General features: G+C 40.0%; 1 protein-coding gene across 1 annotated transcript in view; it reads left to right on the top strand.

Moving 5' to 3' along the window:
• The window catches only part of nbas (NBAS subunit of NRZ tethering complex), a 187,215-nt gene that overhangs the window by 108,868 nt on the left and 57,286 nt on the right, over positions 1–21,061 (top strand). Inside the window, exons 44-46 of the mRNA XM_084954225.1 lie at positions 5,840–6,090; positions 14,090–14,433; positions 16,396–16,620. Coding sequence (XP_084810351.1) covers positions 5,840–6,090; positions 14,090–14,433; positions 16,396–16,620 — 820 coding nt within the window. The remainder of the gene's footprint in view (positions 1–5,839; positions 6,091–14,089; positions 14,434–16,395; positions 16,621–21,061) is intronic.

Genomic DNA, 21,061 nt, shown 5'->3' on the forward strand with positions numbered 1-21,061 from the left:
CACTGAGTTGATTAGAACTGCTCCGTCCCAGCTGATAAAAATCCGAATCAATAAAAAGAACTTCAAGGATAATTTTTCTTATTAACTTATTAACTCCTACAATGTTAGAACCCAAACAGAGATGATGATCTCAGATAATATTTGTGTTTCTAAAATCAACTTCACCAGGACTTCTGCTTTGCTCTGTCCAACCTGGGCACTTAACACTTCAGACAGTTCAGGAATCTTGCAGAATGCAAATTATATTTATACTACATCTTGAAAAGAATATTAAGAAACACAGTCTTCCTTTCCTGTCAGTGCAGCTGCACTTTAACTGCTATTTCTGAATAGATTTGTTTCTGGCATTATGCATATTGTGTATTTCAATACTTTTGTGCCAGATATGACTAATTAGCAAGTGACTGACTTGACTTTGAATTTTTTGAATTTTCAGTATAAATTAAATTGAAAAATAAAAATATCCTGCAATATATATTATGTTATATATTCCTCTCATAATATTGCATGCCCATAGATTGCATTTTTAAAAAATATTCTCAGCTAATGATGACAATTAAAAAACAAAACAAAAAAACCCCACATTCCTAGCATTCGGGGGTAATGTGAATCTTGCTTTTGCTATACACAGGTTAGCTGCAGTACTGCCTGTATTCAGTTGAACGTGTTTGCTCTGTAGAGACTGTTGATGTACTCTGCACTGAGATTCTTTAAGGATTGAGCCTGGACTTCGACCATGACCTCGGGCATTACTCTAGGCATGCTTTTTGCTGTCATGGGGGACAACCAGAGAGCAGAATATGGACAGTGAGGTGCAACAGCATAACCTTTGGTTCCTCTGATGTTTTCACTTGTACAATAAAAGTATACCTGACTGTTAAAACAATGGATATTTTGGTGTCTTAGGAAGGTCATTTTGACATGCTGGCATTTATCCCTCTATGACATGTGCAAACTTGTGCCACAATCTCCCAAACAAACCAGACGTCCATCCCCAACTCAGCTGTTCCTGGGCTGTTTTTGAAGGTTAGATTCTGAATGTTATGAAGTAGGGGTGCCACAAACGATTATTTTGATAGTCGACTAGTCACCGATTATTTTTGTGATTAGTCGACTAATCAGATCATGCATCCATTGGACGTAAAACGTACAGCTTATTGCACCAGCATGCATCCGCTCTTATATAACTATCATTAGCTTATAGCTTTAAGTGTTTAAGGTATGTGCTAACTAAAAATAAAGACAAGATGATAGTTTGTTAAATTTTAATGAAATTTGCAGATTGTTTCGGTGAAGTTTAATAAACTCCTTGCTATCTAAAATATAACGGGACACCGGAGTATATTCTCGAGCATCTCATGCTTCTGATAATCAGTTGTCTGCTTGACATTTATTCAGCTGTGTAAAAACTATAACTTTAATCTCAGCCAAACCGATTTACTCAGGAACAAATAAAATACTAAAAAAGAAGCCAAACAATAACATTTTTAAGTTATCTAAGTGACTTATATATCATGTTTAACCTGAGTAGCGAAAGACGGAGGTGGGTTTGAAAACGATTTGTCGGAAGTCCGGTGTGCTCACCGGCTCTAGTGAGTCTTGCCCCCGGCTAGCTATCGAGCTAGAGGGTAACAGACGTCTCCGAAAACGTCGGAGCACTTTTGAAAGTATGTGGTGTCTTGATAAATTGAGCAGATATTTGAGGTTTACGCAGTTACATTCTCGCCTGAAAATATGTTAAACGTTTATTTTGTGACCCAGAAAGAATAATAAGAGTAATATTAAAACTAACTAGCTGCCGCCATTGTTGGAAAATGAGCTGGCCTGCGCTGGGCCGCGCTATGAATTCTGGGACAGAGCTACTTCTTCTTCTTCGGGGTTTAACGGCAGCTGGTATCCTTGTACATGCAGTGCTGCCATCTTCTGTTTCAGTCCGTTATTACACTCTTAAATCCTACTACTTATTCCTGCGTCTTTTGTGATCTTACAAAGCTTCAAATGACACGTCGACTATTAAATCAGTCGTCGACGATTTTGATAGTCGACGTAATCGTGACTAGTCGACTAATCGTGGCAGCCCTATTATGAAGACATGTTTTTAAGCTATTCTAGAGGCAGGATTTGAATTTGATTAGTAATTTTGATTACAAAACATCTGTAAAAATAAAAGCTCTGATTTAAAGTTATTTCCAATTTAAATGAGAATTGGAACCAGTTCAATGAGGAAAAATACGTGTATTTGTTAATGTGAGTTCAATTACAGTACACGCTCTCTGTATGTAATTACTTCTTCCTAATAATAGTGAGAATTTGGTAGTGACATATTTTTGATGTGTTTCAAAATGTGTATCAGGGAGAAATATTTTGCAGTATATTTTTTAATATTTTGGATTGGAGTCATGTAAAGTGAAAAAAAAGTGCAAAAACGCTTTCACAGCCCTGTGCTGAACAGTCATTTGTAACCTTGTTACAACAGCACTGACATTTTAAATTATCATTACTGCTCTTCCAAAGCTCACCTACACTTTTGTTCTTCTTACCACTTTAATTAAATATGACTCACAATTTTATTATACACTTAGGTCTATCAAATGTGGTTAAAGTGCAGAATTTCAGCTTTAATTCAAAGGCTTTTCCAACATTTACATTAATTGTTTAGGAATTACAGGCATTTTTATGCAAAGTTCCCCATTTTCAGAGGCTTTTTTTGTCCAAAGGCTAAAAATTATTAGAAATTGCAATGTGAGACATGTTAACTTTTTATTTTATGACAAATGAAGCAGACATAATATTATAAGTGGATTCAAGGTGTTGAATTTGTATTTTTTCTTCATTGTAATTTTAAATATGAGACCCCAAAAAGATGTCAGTCCAAATGAGGGAAGCCATCATTCAGATGAACTTAAATCAGCAGCTCGGCAATGCCAAATGATGGTGGTGGATGATGACACAAAACTTCCACTTAAATTTCAGCTAAAATACATGCAGACAGAATTAGTTTCTGGTGGAAAAAAAAACATCTTCACAAGATCTAATCAAGTCAAGAACCCCTGAGGAGGTACGACTATCATTGTCATGAATGGGATTACAAAAAGGTAAAAACCAGTGGGTCCACTCAAAATCAGGAGGGCCAGATTAGACCTTGCCAGAAAACATCTAAAACCGCACAATTCTGGGAGAAAAAAAACTCACTGGAGAGATGAAACCAAGATGAACTTGTACGAGGAGGAGCGAAACAGCTCAGGATGTGAAGTATATCACATCATCTGTCAAACATGGTGGAGGTAATGTTATAGAATGGAAATATGCGGCTGTCAGTGGAACTAGGTCACCAGTTTTACACCAGTAAAGAAATGGGATATTCTTCTATTTTTTGGGTTGGCTGTGGTTCAGAAGGTAGAGCAGGTGGTTTTATTCTTGGCTGCTCCAGTTTGCATGCCAAAGTACTGTTGGGCAACTAAACCCCACGTTGTTCCCGACGTGTTCATTGGAGTGTGAATGTTAGGTAGAAAACACGCATAGAAAAAAAAAAATGCTTGTATGAATGTGTGCAAATAGGTGAATGAGGCCTGTAGCAGAAAATACTTTCAGTGCTCAAGCAGAGTAGGAAGCGCCATATTTGAACTACTTCATTTGCTATTTACCATTTTAATGGTCAAGTTAATCTCAACCCAACAGAGTATATTTATTGAATTATGTTATTAAAATAAAATACAAAATTCAGAAAGACTCACAAACAAGCAGTAACTGAAGGTGGCTGCAGTAAAAGAAAGTAAAAGGAGGAAACAGCATTTGGTATGGATTTAAGACTTCAGGCGATCATCGACTAAGTATAAAGAATAACCTTTTGTTTTAAATTCTGTTGTGCTTATCTATTAATTTTGAGCCTCTGAAATGGGGAAAGGTCTACAAATGTCTGTAATTTTTGAAACCCCCCTGAATCAAAGCTGAAAGTCTGCGCTTCAATCATAATATTGACTGATTTTAAAATCCACTGTGGTGGTGTACAAAGCTGACTTCATCCTGAAATTTATGGACCTGACTGTTATTCTCCCCTGGACAAATTGGCTCCTTACTTCAGCAGAGTTTTATAACAAACAAGAGAAGACTGCAATGTGAAGCGCCGGATATCACAGAGAAATAACCACAACCAAGATAAAGTAGCAAACTGTGTTGTGTGAGGAGCGAAATGCCACCAAGCAAACGGCAGTAGGTAAGCCACTACGCAGCAAACTTTTAATAAAGCTATCAGGCTCTATATATGTTGACCGAAAACACGCTGCCAGCTGTGGATACTGAGAAGAAGATATGCTCCTAATGTGAGCAAAGATGCAGTGAACACCTTTTGTCACTTGAAAGAATAGAGGGGCAGGGAGGAGATAACAAAGCAGAGCTTGGCATGAAAACTGAGCACTCTCTGCCAGCTTCTGTGCCTTTGTGCAGTTGCTCATAATGCCCCTCAAAAAAAGTCCTGGCTGGATAAGTCGCAGTCTCTCTTGCAATTCTTCTCGCATCGCAGTGTTTTTAGTCACTTTGGAGCTAGCATGATTAACTAGTGAAACATCAGACTTTGATTGGGGTGACGGGCCGCCTGCATACGCTTAAGAGGGAGACGAGAGGAAGAGCGAGCGAGGGAGACTTCACTTTAAGTTAGTCCTTCTGTTGACTCCAGCCTTATTAGAGCCCCTGTTGTGAGGATGATTAGTGTTATTTACATTATCGAGCTTATTGTCAGCTGCCGCGCCACAGCCAGGCTCTATATTTTTTTCATTAGCGAAAGCCTGACAGAGAGCCCAGAGGAAGCATTGTTCCCTTTGATGTTGTCCCGTTCTGACAGATAAACAGACTTCCACTCACACAAACGCACTCCCATGAAGCCACAGATTGCTCGGAGCCCCTCGGTGACTTCAAGCAACTAGCTTTACTTCGCCTTTGCATTTTCATTCTTTGTATCGCTCCCTGCTTAACTTTTGTTTGTGGTCCTCCAAGTTTTTTTGTGTGTCATCCTCTTTCCAGTGTTTTTTCTTGTGTTCTTTTCACTTTTTCTTTTGCTCTTTAGACCACCTGCTGATCTTGACTGAGATTTGTAGCAAAACACGCTTAGCAAGGATGTGCACACGTCGTGTGCAAGCTAAAAAGCTCGCTGGATACATTATTTCCTTCCCTGGGAGCTCGGATATCTCCCCTCACATCAACTAACACGTTCCCCGCTATTGCTTTCCTTCTCTCATTGTCTCTGTCTTCTCTTTGTCATAGCCTCTCCCCACTTTACCTTATTTATGTCTGAACTGATCAGCTTATTAAATGTAATCTCAGTGTGGTTTATGAAATCTTTTTTTAAAATTTATTTTTGTTGTTGTTGGAGGGACTGTATGCTTTGTGAAAAGCCTGCAGATTGCTCTTGTGTTTTTGCACCACTGTTTTTAGCGTTACTGTTTTCAGAAATGACTTTGGAGCCAAATAGTCTCCATTGCTGGTAGTCTTCTCTTTGATTTTCTGTTGATGAAATGTGTGGGTTTTCTTTTTTTTGGTTAGCTGTGTTTTTTTTCTCATATCTTTCAGGCACAGTGGCTATTGCTGTCTATATGAAAGGCTCAGATCTTTTCCTTTCTGATGCCTGAAACTTCACGTGTTCACACACTGCGTACCAATAGATATTTTTTTGTGAAGCCATTACAAACAGCAGGTTTTTACAACCACATATGTAAAAGCTTTAAACTGCTAGTAGGCCAGGCTATTGTTGTGTGTTTACTACAAATCCAGCTATATAAAATTATATTTTCATTTTCTGCACGTTTTTCCTGTTTTTCTTATTCCATTCCTGTTTTCTCTTCCACAGCCTCTCCACCAAGGATATTGAAACCCGGAGCGAATCCCTCAGCTTGTTTGAGACTTTAAAGTGTAACCCTCAGGCCTTTTACAGCCACATGACAAAGTATGTTCTTCCCACTGTGGAAGGAACCGACCTCAACCGCCTGCTCTACTACTACACCTTACTAGATGCTGCGGGCTGTGAGCCTTACGTCACCACCACCATTAAGCCAGACTCTCATGTTAAACTGCTCAAGAAGCTTCGGGCTGTTGCCAGCGGTGAGGTGTACACTGTTTTTTATTGTGATTATATAGTATATGTAGTTCATAACTGGTATTTTGATTGTTGTTCTGACAAATCCCCCAGCTAAAACGTTTTGTTACTGACATAACCACGGTTCTCTGAAAACCAAGGGGGGATCTTATAAAGGGGAAGCGACTTCTTGCATGACCAATCACAGAAGCTCCACTAACACCATGTTGGTCTAAGACAGACCAGTCACTGTAAGGACACAGGGACCCCTGACCCACTTTAAAATACATTTTAATCTATAACAGTTAGTTGGATTTATTTAGTACTAAGCATGCCATTACTGTTTTAAAACCCTGTGCCAGGAAAATGATAGATATGAAGTTCAAGCAATAAATCTGATTAATTCAAATGGAATTTATTATTATAAAACAACAATGAAGTCTGGAAGCCTGCAGTATCAGCAATATTGGCTATGAAAAGATGTAGTTATGGTTTTAAAAAAAGTCTTGGCTTTTATGTTTCAGGATTTAATAAATATCATCTGGTCCTTAGCATGTTTTAAAATTAGGCAAATACAATTTCAGCTAAACTATAAAACATAGACCACATCAACCCATGTCATTATTTAACAAAAACTAAGCCAATATACAGAAGCAGTGTGTGAGGAACTGAGTACATCCCATGATTCCCTAGCTCGTGGAAGCACCGTAAGCAGTAATAACTTGAAGTAATCATTTTTTGTATGACTTTATTAGTATCTCACATTGTCGTGGAGGAATTTTAGCCCATTCTTCTTTACAGTGTGGCTTCAGTTCATTGAGGCTTGCAGGCACTCATTTATGGACAGCTCTCTTAAAGTCCCACCGCAGCAAGACTCCGGTTGAAATAATGGAGGTTCTGAATGTTGTTTCCCCGGGGACATTCACTGTGGCTCAAGTGAAAAAGAAAAGTTTGGACATGAAAGATGATGTGAAAAAGTACTAACAGACTGCAAGAAAAAGAAGAAAGTAGGCAAAGGACAAGGAACATGTGATCCGTCAGCTCTAGAGGAGAAACACTGCAGTGAAATATAAAGAAAGAAAAAAAAAATCCAGATTCTCCAGCTAATAGCAGGATAATGCGAATGGTGACATTTCACAATAATATAAATAATTTTTAATGAAGATAATTTAAGAAAAAAAAGAGATATTTCATACATATATTTTTTAACTTAAAATGTTAAAATTTACAGCCTCCCATTTAGTATTTTTCTTTCTTTACATGCAGTTTCATTTTTAATTTTTCTTATTTAACTGTAATTTTGGCTTATTGTGTTTTGGAAAACTGTAAATAATGACCAAATATGACGACTACTACTAATAATAATGATCATAATACTACTGCTAATACTTGTAGTAATAATCATAATAATGAAAATTAGGATGATGTAATGATGATAACGATGATGATGTTATTAGTGATATTAGTAGTACTAGTAGTACTGCTAAGGGTAGTATTCATTTTAAATACTTGGTTTTAGACATCCTAAGACAGCCAGACCTTCATTTGTTTGTCTGCATGGTCAGAGACATTCTGAGAAATCATTGAAATGTTCTTACGCGTGATTTACGTACACACTGAGCGCGAGCGAGGGTCATTATTAAACAAGCCTTGTGGTTTGTTCTGATGTAGCTTTGTAAACCTAAGCCACCAAGGCTTTCTCCTGGCAACCCTTCCAAGCAAGCCTTGTTTGGCTTTTTTCTTTTTTTTTTTTTTTTTAACTGTACTGCCATAAGCTTTAACATTTTACATGCTAACTGAGGCCCAGGGAGTTTGAGATGTAGATCTTGGGTTCTTTCATTTTCATTGAGTATTGCACTGTCTGACCTTGGGTGAATTTGCTGAAATGTCCACCCATGGGAAGATTGGCAGCTGTGAATGCATTCGCTTTAGAATGATGAACTTCAAATTGTTTGGAAAGGGCCTTATAACCCCGATCAGCAGCAACATTTGCTTCTCTGATGATATTGCTGATGTCTTTCCTCCATGGCCTTTTGTTAACATACACCTCAATGCTCCATTACCTGTGATAGCAGTAAAGGCATGTTTAGCTTTTCACACAATGCTTGTGCATTGTGTCTTAGTTTTTGTTAAAATGATAATGATGTGGTGCAATATATCATGTGTTTTGGTTAATCTGGGGTTGTATTTACCTAATATAAGACCTGGTAATGAATTGCTATGTTTTTTTTAGTAAGTAGCAAGTTATTGAAGTTGCAAATGCAAATAGCTGATGCCAGGCACAGAGAATAGAATACAAAGTGAGTCTGTGGGCCAGCATTTTTAGACGGGAGGTCCCAGGTGAGAGTGTACACGAGTTGATGACCCTCCCATGTCAGGCAATTAGCCAGTCCTACAAGGAATGCTAGACTCTTTGACAGGTTGTCACTACTGGAAAAAAAAACCCAAAACAAAATGAACCAGAAAAAGAAATCATGGCAACATTTCTTGCTTTTAAATTTCTGTATAATTCCAGTTATTTAAAAAGCGTTTTGTGTGAAATCATGAGGGAAGTCATTTTGCATTCGGCAAACAGGGTTATACTTTAGAAAAACAGAGTGCTGCCATTTCTATTTGCAGACTAATTAATAGCCCACATTTACTGAAGAATGCAGTTTCTGAAGAGTGAAACGCAACAAAAAAACAAATTCATAGGGATAGTGCACCTGTTACTGGTGGGGGGAAAAACACCTCTGGCCTGTGCTGTCAGGAAGTAAAAGTCCAGACTTGAAGACAATCTGTCTCGACATGACTGATGACTCACACACAGATGCTGACATTGCTTCTGGTCAGCGGTTGTCATGTGGAATTTTAAAAAAACAACAACTGACTGTCTGAATAAAGCTAGTCGCTAACGTTTCACTGGGAAGAACAAATAAAACACCTCTGATGACATCCTGATAGTGCCAGTTACACATATTATCCTTTATGTCTGATTCATCTTGCCCTTTGATCTTATTCTGCTTCCTTTTTTCCCTATTAGCTCATGTAGATGTTTTCAAAGATGAAGAGTAGCAGGGTTGAACCATGCAAAACTATAACGATATGGCTGTGAAGTGAAAAAGAAACCAATTCAGCATCAATCCTATTGATATACCAAGGGTCTGAGAGAAAGCATTGCACTCGGTCCTCTCCCAGGACATCATGTCACTGGTTCAGCGCTCCAGGCTAGAGTGCTCAAACTTTGTTGCGTACGGGTGAAGCTGGTGTCACTTCTTGGAAAAGTTCAGTAAAGGTCAGCCAGGTGTCAGCTGTGTTTTCACGCCTCACTTCCTCCTTCTGCTCTTGATAGCGCCACAGCTTTTACTGGTGACACATGTCTCTGTTTAACACACTGAACCACACATGCCCAAATCACATACACACACAACACTGAGACATCCACATCAAGACCGGGATGCAGTTTTACATAAAGTAAGAAAAATGAAATTAACTTTAAAGGCACTAACTCCCACTGCTGCTTTTCAGTTTCACTAATGCACAATTACTGCCACATCACTATATTAGCATCTCGCTGTTTTCTCCCGTTTGTGCTTCTATTGCTTATATGCAGCTCACAATGACAGCGGCTGAAGGTTTACCACACAAAGAACTGTTGTTCTATACGGAGCCCCGCAGGGGACATGGGAGAAAAAAAAAATTAAGACGGACTTTTGCGAGATCTCGCAAAACTAACTCGGGATCTCGCAAAACTTTTGCGAGCTCTCGCAAAACAAACTCGGGATCTCGCAAAACTTTTGCGAGCTCTCGCAAAACAAACTCGGGATCTCGCAAAACTTTTGCGAGCTCTCGCAAAACAAACTCGGGATCTCGCAAAACTTTTGCGAGCTCTCGCAAAACAAACTCGGGATCTCGCAAAACTTTTGCGAGCTCTCGCAAAACAAACTCGGGATCTCGCAAAACTTTTGCGAGATCTCGCAAAAGTTTTAGCCGCATTCTTCCCGTTAGCTCGAGACCTACTACAGCCGGGAGGAACACTGCTTTCCCGGCACATCGTGCCTCGACCTCCCGGTCGGCTTCGAGCCGGCGTCCGAAGAATGCGGCTAAAACTTTTGCGAGATCTTGCAAAAGTTTTGCGAGATCCCGAGTTTGTTTTGCGAGATCTCGCAAAAGTTTTGCGAGATCCCGAGTTTGTTTTGCGGGATCTCGCAAAAGTTTTGCGAGATCCCGAGTTTGTTTTGCGAGATTTTGCAAAACTTTTGCGAGATCCCGAGTTTGTTTTGCGAGATTTTGCAAAACTTTTGCAAGATCCCGAGTTAGTTTTGCGAGATCTCGCAAAAGTCCGTCTTAATTTTTTTTTCTCCCATGTCCCCTCCGGGGCTCCGTAGTTCTAGGCTGAAGTTAGAGATGTATGAGGAAATTGCAATCACATGTGCAGGTGGTCTGAATGGGACCTTTTATGAAGCAATCCAAATATAGGCCCAGCTCTTCACAGGGGAGACATAAACCTTGTAAACAAAGCAAGATGAGGCTCAAACTGCATCTTCTGGGCAAAAGGTTCCTCAGCAGTTGATGATCTGTGTAGAAGATGAACAGAAGACCAGTTAGTCAATAGACAGAACAATATGAACTCAAGGCAATTTTACATTGTTAAGCCTACATTTATTTTTACAGTGTTGTACAAAACTCTTGAGCCTTAATTCCTTTTTGATTACCTCCACTGAGGAGGTTATAATGAAGCTTTATAGAGCTATTTAAAACTGTTTCTTACTGCCACTGGTGTACTGACAGCATATAGTAAATGTTGTCAGCACACCAAGTAAATTGTAAATCTGATGTCAATTTGGACCTCTGGCCTCTTCTTCAAGGTCAAATAAGGTCAGATCTTCATAAAATGCCTTTTATCATTAAAACTAGTAAAAATTATAAAACCTTTTTTGTAATGCCAATATTTAGGGAATGATACTATTATATTGGTATTCTAAATATCTAATATTTCTTATAGTTTGTATGCAAATGTCACATTTGACCTTTCACATCTGCCTTTCTTTCAAGTTGACCTTACACTAAAAGTGTTCAAATTAAAGCATTGTCAAGAGGAAGTTAGAAATATACTGTAGTATAATATTATATAATACCCTCAAGTTAATATTGTTATTAACAAATCAAGTCCTCTTATCTATTACCTACTCCAACATAATGTTTTTATGATTAGAGTCAACATCTGTTATGCTACCCTTATCTGATTTTTACCGAACTACAAACTTCTACCAACTTTGTAGTTCTGCCTTGGTGGAGGTTTGCGCTCTGCTCCTAGAGTACTTCTTTTTTATATTTTTCTCCCCACTAGCCAGACTTTCTTGTAATTTTTTAAACTGCTTGTGAGCAATAGTTCTTCAGGCTTTCTGAAGGTCATTCAGATTTATACTTTGGACACTGCCTACTATATCACTCATTTTAAGCCCAGTCCTTGTACATGAGCATTTCCAGAGGAATGCTTTTTATTTGTTTAGCCACTTAACATTGACCTATGAAACCAGAAAAGGCCTAACTGAAGGGATGAAGCAGGGTTGTGCCTACACATAACGAAAAACTTGGCAAAGAACCTATTTTAAATTGTATCTTCAATTTTGGAGAACTTGTTACTAGGAGCCTGTCACAAAAACCAGCTGGTTTCATATGCTAGATGTGGCGTGACGATGAGACACCATAGAAAAAAAATAACAGTGAGTGACTTCACATGGCCACAGGCAAAATAACCGCAGGCGAGCTCAGCACAGGACCTGATAATAAAAAATCCAAGCAAGTGACTGAAGCGGCTACCAATGAGATTCATGAGTACTATTGATTGAAACATGAACCGGTAGTAAGTACATTAAGAGGTTACCTAGGTAGCTGGAGCCTTGCATGTCAACCGGATGTCACCTTCAAAGTAATGTCCGATGAGTGAATTGGTTTCAGTGGACTCAACTTTAGGAAAGGGAAACTGGGAGAAAAGGTTCAAATTACACAAGAAGGCAGTCTTTGGAATGTCCTTCAAGAAGCCCGGAGAATTAATCCTAAAGACTACTTCCATAAATGACAAGAAAGTTTTCTTGAAAGAGTTCAGGCTGTGTTGAATAAAGGTGGTCTCACCCAATATTGGCTTTCAAGCTCAAGAGAATTGCACAAACACTGTTTTAGCCTTATTTTTAATAAATTTTTTCCACATTTCAATAAATTTCGGCCCCTATTTCCCATTTGTCTAGTAAAATATAAAGAATCGAAAGGTGACTCAAGGCTTTTGCACAGTATTCTGTTTTTAAGAAATCTTTTATACAGAATGCAGAATAATGTCTTGATTTCAGGGAAGCATGGGTAGAGCTGCTAATGTTGCCCTAAACCAGCTTAAAAACACAGAAAATAAAAGAAAATGGATGCACTTTAAACAGGCAGCATAGGTGCTGACAGTTGCATAAATGCCGTTTAGCCATGGGGAGAACCAAAGTCCATGCTTCATTGCAGCACATAAGCTACCAGGAGTTGCAGCATCATGAGTACTAATAGATTAATGCACACGCATATACACACTAAGCCAGATTTACTTTATATGCATGCACAAGCGCATATAGTGACTTTGTGACAATAACACTTTCACGCTAACACTTTCTGTACTGTATGTCTCGCTCTCACTCACTCATTCACACACATACTGTTGAAACATAACCCACGTATTCACACTTCCTGCAGCAAAACTGATACACAGGCTGTTGCCGTGTCTCTGGGGCCTCTAACTTTCTACCAACACTTTCCAACTCTTCTGACATGCTCATTCAAAATGACTCATTTGCAGTCCTGAACAGACACATGCAAACTAGCCCACCCAGATGTACTTACAGAGGCTTTCAGATGAGTTGGAGACAGGTGGCGTGTGTCGAGTGCTCATCACATTTTCAGACACAGTACCAGGTGACCGTCTGAGCGGGCTCTAGTGGAAAGGGGGAAAGAGAGGCAATATGAGGAGTGGGTGGGGCAGGTGAAGCCGGAGGGAAAGAGTACATATGTAAGTATCTGTGGTTTACATGTCTGTCTGGGCCTGTCTGGAAGGTGTGTGTGTGTGTGTGTTTGTGTATGTGGGTTCAACCTGGAAAGTTTTGTGTGTGTGCGTGTATGCTTGTGATTGTGTGAATGATTTCAAGCAGCATTGACAGAACCCTCCCCACAGGCAGACCCGTGTTGAAATATTTAAAGCCCAGACAGGCCATGGCATTGCTACAGTAATGCGTCTGTCTGATAGCGCTGGAGACCAAGAGCACACCACCGGCTCTCTCGCTCTCTCTCATACACACACACACAAATGCCTACTCCGGGGGTACTGCAGTGGTAAATATGATGCACGCAGACAGTTTGACAGTCAAACTGTACATGTTTGCATGCAGGCAGAGACGGCCGGCACCCCTTTCACACGCAGGTCACACGCGATCCTTGTTGTTCACATCCGCTGTTTACTCTTTCCTGAGATGCTTTTCATCTTCTGATGCTTTTCTGTCATGTGATGGAATATTCAACGTCCTGTGCAAATCTCTCGTCTGCATCGTTGTCACAGAAAACAGAAAGAATAGTAATACAGAAGTAGAGCATGCACTGTATGCACACTATAAAAATGGTACATTGTGTTCCCCTTCTGACACAATGCAATTTTATACTCTGCCGTGGAGAATAAACATGCTTATTGTTCATATGTAAACACTCTTTTTAGAATTCCCATTATTGATCTTGAAGTTGTAGCAGTAAAAGGACCTTTGTTATGCCATGTTTAAAGTACCTTGAGCTAAACAAAGCTAATGTAAAGCTACTACAGCTTTTTGTAAGTGTTCAACATCTACCTTCCATAGTTGAGACATACAAAGGAGTGTCAAAGATCCCAGTACACAAGGACAAGAGAGGAGCATCCAAGTATACTTATTCTTTTTTTGATCATATAGCTCGAGGCTTCAGTGAAGAGGCAAACACATTTTTTTAAGGTGGAAGCGTTGTAAACGTGTAATATGTCTTTCACGCTTGCAGGTTTGAACTATCGGAAGCTCACGGATGAATCCTCGGATCCACTGGCCACTCTGCAACCAGTGCTGACCAGTCAGAACGTGTTGTCCATCTCCAAACTTGCCAATCGTTTGCCTTTGCCCGGCAGTGGTGGTGGGGCCACGGTGTCCTCCAGTGCAGTCCACGCAGTATGGCTGCAGAAGGTGTTCTGGAAAGGGGACCCCCAGCAGCTGAAGAGACCCCCTCAGAGCGACCAAGACTACCTACACGCTTACGACACTTGTGCCAAATACCTGGACAGGCTGGCCCCTGGCGACGCTGTCCGCTTCCTGGATAACATCACCTTCTCTCTTGATGCATCTAAAAACGTAAGCCTTAATTGGACCAAACAGAGGTGCATTTTTTTCATAGAAATTATTCTATGACGGGGCCGGGGTCGTTTGAGCAGAAGAGGCTCTATTTTCTATTACTTTCTCAGGTAGGAGCTGTGATAGGTAGACAGACTCTGGTTAATTGCAGCACAGAAGGTAGTTGGTTTCTGCCGCAAAGGCAGGATTTGTATTTGGTTAAAGGGAAGATTGCGGGGATTTTCACTCACTAGATCAAACTGTCATTTTCCTCACTCTACACTCATCATCGTCGTGCCGGTCTTCTCTAATGCCTGTGGCCCAATTTCTGGAATGCCAAAAGCCCTCTCCTAATTTCAAATACATTATTCTGTTCCTATCCACTTTCTGCAGCCTCAAAGCACATACCAGTCAAGATTTATAAAAGAAATTATAAAATTTCACAAGGAATGCCAGACACATAATTACAGGACTGTGAAAAATTGTCCTGCAGTAGACTTAAAGTGCCTCAGTGCACCTTATCAATAGTAGCCTGCTGTTCTTTTTTTTTTTCCTTCGCCCTGGCACCCTGCCAACACCCTTCTCCAGACCTTCCCTTTTTTTTTTTTTCTATTTTTGTCCTGTGTCCCTTCTCTTTCCCTACCACTCCAAGAGAGCTAATTGATCCCTCTTGACTTCAGAGCCAATTAAACTCCAATTCCCAGCAGGCAATGTTTTCCCTTTGTGTTCTTTAACATGCAGATTACCTCTCAGGAAGACACCGTCCACTCCCTCTGCCATTACCATCCCTCTCTTCTCTTTCTTCTGTCCTCCTCGGATGTGCAAAGGGAAAATCGAGTCCCTTCTCACATTTAGGAATGTTTTCGACCTTTTGACCATTGGGTGGCAATGATGAATTGATTCACCGTTGCCATCGTTGATTAATTTCCTACAAGGTCAAGGAGTGAAATGCATGCAAAACTTCCCATTGGACATTTTTTTCTGAAGGGAAACAGATTATTGATCTCAGCTAACCTCTTTGGTGGATGCATCCCATCTTACTCAACTTCTAACTTCTTTTCTAACCTTACCCGAGACTCTGACTGATGTTGGCTGTGAATACCTGGATTTGATTCAGTAGGATACACACTTCATAACACATTTGTACAAATACAAACAGTACAAAGAGCGATCGTGGCTCAAAGAGTTGGCAGTTCGTCTTGTAACCGGAAGGTTGCCGGTTCGAGCCCCGGCTCGGACAGTCTTGGTCGTTGTGTCCTTGGGCAAGACACTTCACCTGCCGCCTGCTGGTGATGGCCAGAGGGGCCGATGGCGCGATATGGCAGCCTCGCTTCTGTCAGTCTGCCCCAGGGCAGCTGTGGCTACAACTGTAGCTTGCCTCCACCAGTGTGTGAATGTGAGAGTGACTGAATAGTGGAATTGTAAAAAGCACTTTGAGGGCCCCAAAAAGCGCTATATAAATGCAATCCATTATTATTATTATTACTAAATAAACTCAATTTAAATGAGCGTACTTGCCAGAGAAATGTTCTGACGATCTCGGTGAAGATTACTGCAAATTCAAAATGGGGTATACGTAGCACATGTTGAAAGTGTGAATGTGTGTGTGTCTTGTCGGGGGTCTAAGTTTGTGCGTTTCTGTGCAAGCATAAAAACCTCCTGTAGCCCGAGGCCCACTCTTCTCCCCATGAATGGTTAACCTGCTCAGTCTGAATAAAATCAATTACTCCAGGCTGGCAGCTATGATCCCTCTCACTCAAACACACACTCCTTATACACATGCACATGCTACTCAAGTTCCTGATAGTATTGAAATGCAGATAGATTAGGTTGTACCTACCTCTCTTTAACTCGGTCCATTTTAAATGAATTTACGAGTATAGAACTTGAGCACCTCTCTCTCTGCTTCTCTATGCTCAATTCCACGCCTCCCCAACTTCCACCTCTCTCCCATTCTCTTTCTTCCATCCATTTCATGTCCAGTTGAGCATCCAAGCGAGGTTGGAGGTGATAAAGCGAGCCACCAAAGCCCTGCGCCAGCTGGGTGAGAAGAACAGGAAGAGAGGAGGTGATGACAGTAGGGAGCAGGAAGGGACGGACCCTGCAGGAATGACTTTTGATGAGGCTCTAGCACACCTGCAGCAATCTCAGGCCCACCTGGACACTCTGAGTCATCCCTTCATTCTGTCACTCAAAGACAGCCAGGAGGTAAGCCCCATCTGCCAAACACTTGAGCCATTTTATTCTTTTTCGGAGAGTGAGATTTGCTCTTTGTGTAAATGTGCTTTTAATGATCCATTGAAAGAACACACAAAGTTTAAGAGCGATATTTGCCAGCTGGTTAATTAATTTGGGGACAGAATTATTCTTTAGTACAATGTATCGTGCAATCATTCTAATCCACAAACTTAAGTGGTAAATAATTACAACTATTATCCAGCCAAACCCAGTTTGTTTTCATGGGAAACACAAAGAAACACAAAGAATTTGCATAAAAAATGATGCAAAAATCAAAAACGCATGAGCTGATCTACTTTTCAAAGAAATGAGGCATGTGGCTAGTCACACAAAAATGGTTCCAAAATAAAGCTAGCTTGTTTGTGTGAATGGATTATTAATATCATTATTTATGTTTTTGTGTGTACTGTCAAGAATCATTATTGCTAAAAGAGCAAATTCTTCAGTTGCTTCTAACTTCTGCTTTTAACTGATCAGCTGATCAGCATCATCCATGTATAAACTCAGTCAATTCAGAAGTCTTCATATTGTAAACCTTACATTCATAGTGCTGTGCAAAAGTCTTGAGCCACCTCTCATCTCTTTATATTTTGGTAAAATGGGGGAATGAGTTTAGCTATTTCTTGAAATGTGCAACCATTAATGCAAATACAGTATATAAGAAGAGTTTGTACCATTCTAACAGCCTGAAAGTCAATATTTGGTACAACCACCTTTATTCTTCAACACAGCTTGAACTCTTTCAGACAAGCTTTCTTGTAATTTATTTGAACAAAAAGCCTATTTTATGCCTGTCAAACTTTGTTATCTTTGGCATTTTTCATAGACTCAGCTAAAGAAATGAGAACGAATTATGTTTCTGCAACAGGCTGCTAGTAACAAAGTGTCTAAAAATAAGTTTTAAATGAGTTTTTTTAAGCTGTCTGTTATTAGTAGACACAACAGCGTTTCATCCCTTGAGCTCGGTGTATGTCTGGCTCCTTGGAAGCAAAATCAGTGAAGAAATGCAATCCCCACACAAATGCAATTGCCTATGGAACGGTAAGTTTAATAGGCCCTGAAGTGAAGAAGACATTTGACTCTCACTTCTTACTTCTTTGCCAGTTCATAAGGTCACCTTTGGCTGGACATACAAATGGTGCCTGCATATACAGTACTTGTAACGCTTGTGTCTATGTGTGGGTATGCGTGTTGTATATTTCGGGGGTGGTTCTGCTCGGCTAAGCTCTTCCCAGCCTCAGAGGGGCCAGTCAAGGGTATATTAATGTAAATCTGTGGTCTGCTGTTTCAAATGAGCCCCGCCGTATGGACGTATATACGGTACAAGCACCATGCTGTATCTCATTAAGCAAAGTCACACTGACTTACCCCACTGTCACCTCACTGTGGCTGCCTGTGTGTGTATACACAGTCTGAATGTGGGGCTAGAGAGAGGGGACATTATAACTTGGCGAGCTAAGTGTTGCTATGCGACAAGATATCATTGAAAACTGGTGATTTCTGACCCCCACACTGTGCAAGTTAATAATATTTTGTCCCAGTTTTAACTGTGTTTAAAAGCACATACCCTCCATAATAGAGTGGAAGACACAAGAATTACCAGGCAGAGCTTTAGGGCAGAGTCACTGATGCATACATGGGCACACACACACATACACAAGCACACACACAAACACTGCATCCTCTATAATATAACTTTCCTTTTTTTGGTGGAGGATGTGATTGTATCCTTGGAGATGGATTAAAATAAGGGATATAAGAACCAGAAAAAGGCAGATAGGTAGGGAGAGATAGATTCAAGAAGCTCTGTAGGCTCTGTTTGGCTATACTGTGGTCGTTTATCAAGTGTACGTGACCAGCTGCTAGAAATATTGTTAAACCTTTCTAACACAAAGAATCTAACACAGAGGCCTTGACCTACAATAAGGACATCAAATGGCATGTTCTTGATATTGTAAATAGTGATTTTTAAACTATTAACTCAAGCAATTGTGAGAAAAACAGCAAAGAAAATAATAACAACAGATCGTGTGATTTGTCTCTGCAGCAGCAGGGCTATTCCTTTCTATGTTCCATATTCCTTTTGATGTGGTGAATCACATACTGTGGGCTATGAAAACCATGTCCTTGATAATTACACTTCAATTCAATTCAATTCAATAAAACTTTATTGATCCTGAAGGTTGACCCAGAAGGAAATTGGGTAGTATATAATATTAACAAAATTAACAATAGCCTTTTTTTCATCCACACACTGAGGCTGCACAATGATACACAGAGTGGCTAAGATCTCCATTATCCTACCAGCGTCCCCCATTTCCTCCAGGTGAAATGGAAATCCCTATTACATGCCCTTTTCCCCCCTAGCTGCTACTCTTTGGAGGAGCCTCATACCCGCTACTTTCTTTGTCCTTAAACTCTCTTGTGATCATAGCTAAGGATTGGAACAGAGAGCAATGAATTGAGAGCTTAGTTTCATGACACTCATCATGTCATCATCATGTCCATTTCCTCTAACTGGCGCTTTACTTAAAGTGCTAATTTTTTCTGACAGGCATTCGTGGTCTGGCTCTTGGCTCTGAGTGCTGCAGAACACATCCGTGAAACTAAAAGGATATCCACAAAAGAGATGTTACACAACAAGACACTCTTCAGGCTTTATATGATATTATGCTTTGAAATTTAATATACAGAGAAAATATCATGCATATTTGATATTCCTAGCATAAATATGATGTCAACATAAGGAATGTATGTATTTGAGTAACCTGAATACTTACCAGCACATTAGTTCGGTACACCTGTTCAACTGCACATTAGGGCAAATATGCTAATCACAGAGCAATACCTAAGGGCATTTAGGTATGAAGACAGGGTCAAGACGACCTGCTGAGGTTCAAACTGAAAATCAGAATGAGGAAGAATGGTAATCTAAGTGACTTTCCACATGGCAAAAATTATTGGTGGCAGACAGTCTAGTCTATTTCAAAAACGTCTGATCTATTAGGGTTATTCTGCAAAACCATTTCCAGGGTTTACAGAGAATGATCCAAAAAAGAGAAAATCCAGTGAGCGGCAGTTCTTTGGGTGAAAATGCACTGTTGATGTCAGAGGTCACAGGAGAATTGCCAGACTGCTTTGAGCTGATAGGGATAGTTAGAACAAAGGTATGCAGAGCATCTCTGAATGCACAACACGTTGAACCCACAGTCATCGGTTAAAGATGGGCAACAGTTCACACAAGCTCACGTTGTCAGGTAGCAACATTGGGATAGTAGAAGTCCAATTTAATGTAAACAATATGAATGTCGTTTATACACCACAATGAGCCTGATTAGCTGACTCATGTTCAACCCTTTGTGACCATAATGAGCCCATTTTCTAATGGCTCCTTCCAGTAGGATAACTCACCATGTCACAGAAGCCCATATCATGTCAAACTGGTTTCTTGAACATGACAATAAGTTCATTTCAGATGCACACCAGATTGCAGTTCACACCATATTTCAATCCTTTGGGGCATGATAGAATGGGAGACTCACATTATTGATGTGCAGCTGACATATCTGCAGAAAATATGTGATGCTGTCATGTCGATGTGAACCAGAATCTCTGAGGAGTGTTTCCAGCACCTTGTTGAATCTGTTTGAACATGTGCCAAACACCTTCACTGTTAAAATAGCTTATGGATTTGGACGATTTCCAAGTGGTATTTTAATGGTGGATTTGGAAAAGACACACGAGACACAGAAAGCACAGACATTACATTTCCTGATACTGCGACTGAACTGTCTGGATGTAGCTTCCTGCTGAGAGTTTGTATCAAAAAGCGACCTTAGTTTAGGAGGAGGGTCTTTCAATGGCTTGAGCTCAATTCTACTGCAGCTGTAACAGGCACTGAAGGGTTTGTGATTAGACTGAATGTTGGAAGGTTCCCTGGGGAACATGACAGCATTGCAGCAAACGCTCACCAAATCCATCTTTTATGCATGAAATTGAACTGCATTTATGACTTCTGCAGCTGCCTGGGCTGAAGTTTCCTTCTTGCTCTCTGGACCTGTCTTAATTTTTTCTAGTGCTTGGCTTGTTGTATGTCACTGACCCTGAAAGTATTTACAATGTTGTTTGAAATTGGACACATGAGGAACACATTTTAATTGAAGTTTTTTACTCATTAATTAGTGTAAATATTGAACTGGGATGACCAGTAATCATCCCTCCAAAACAATATGCAGTGCTTTTACTTTATATGCCATGTAAAAAAAAAAAAGGTTTATGGAATGAATAGTGAAAAGTGGCCATGGTTCAACAATGATTAATGAAACAAATCAAGATGGGATAGAGTAATTACTGAATCCTTTCATGCATATACTTTGAGGACTGGAGCAAGGTGTTTAAGTTCATGTTTTTC

This window comes from Perissodus microlepis, chromosome 15, assembly GCF_051167445.1.
Source record: "Perissodus microlepis isolate ML-2025 ecotype Zambia chromosome 15, ASM5116744v1, whole genome shotgun sequence".
Lineage (NCBI taxonomy): Eukaryota > Metazoa > Chordata > Actinopteri > Cichliformes > Cichlidae > Perissodus > Perissodus microlepis.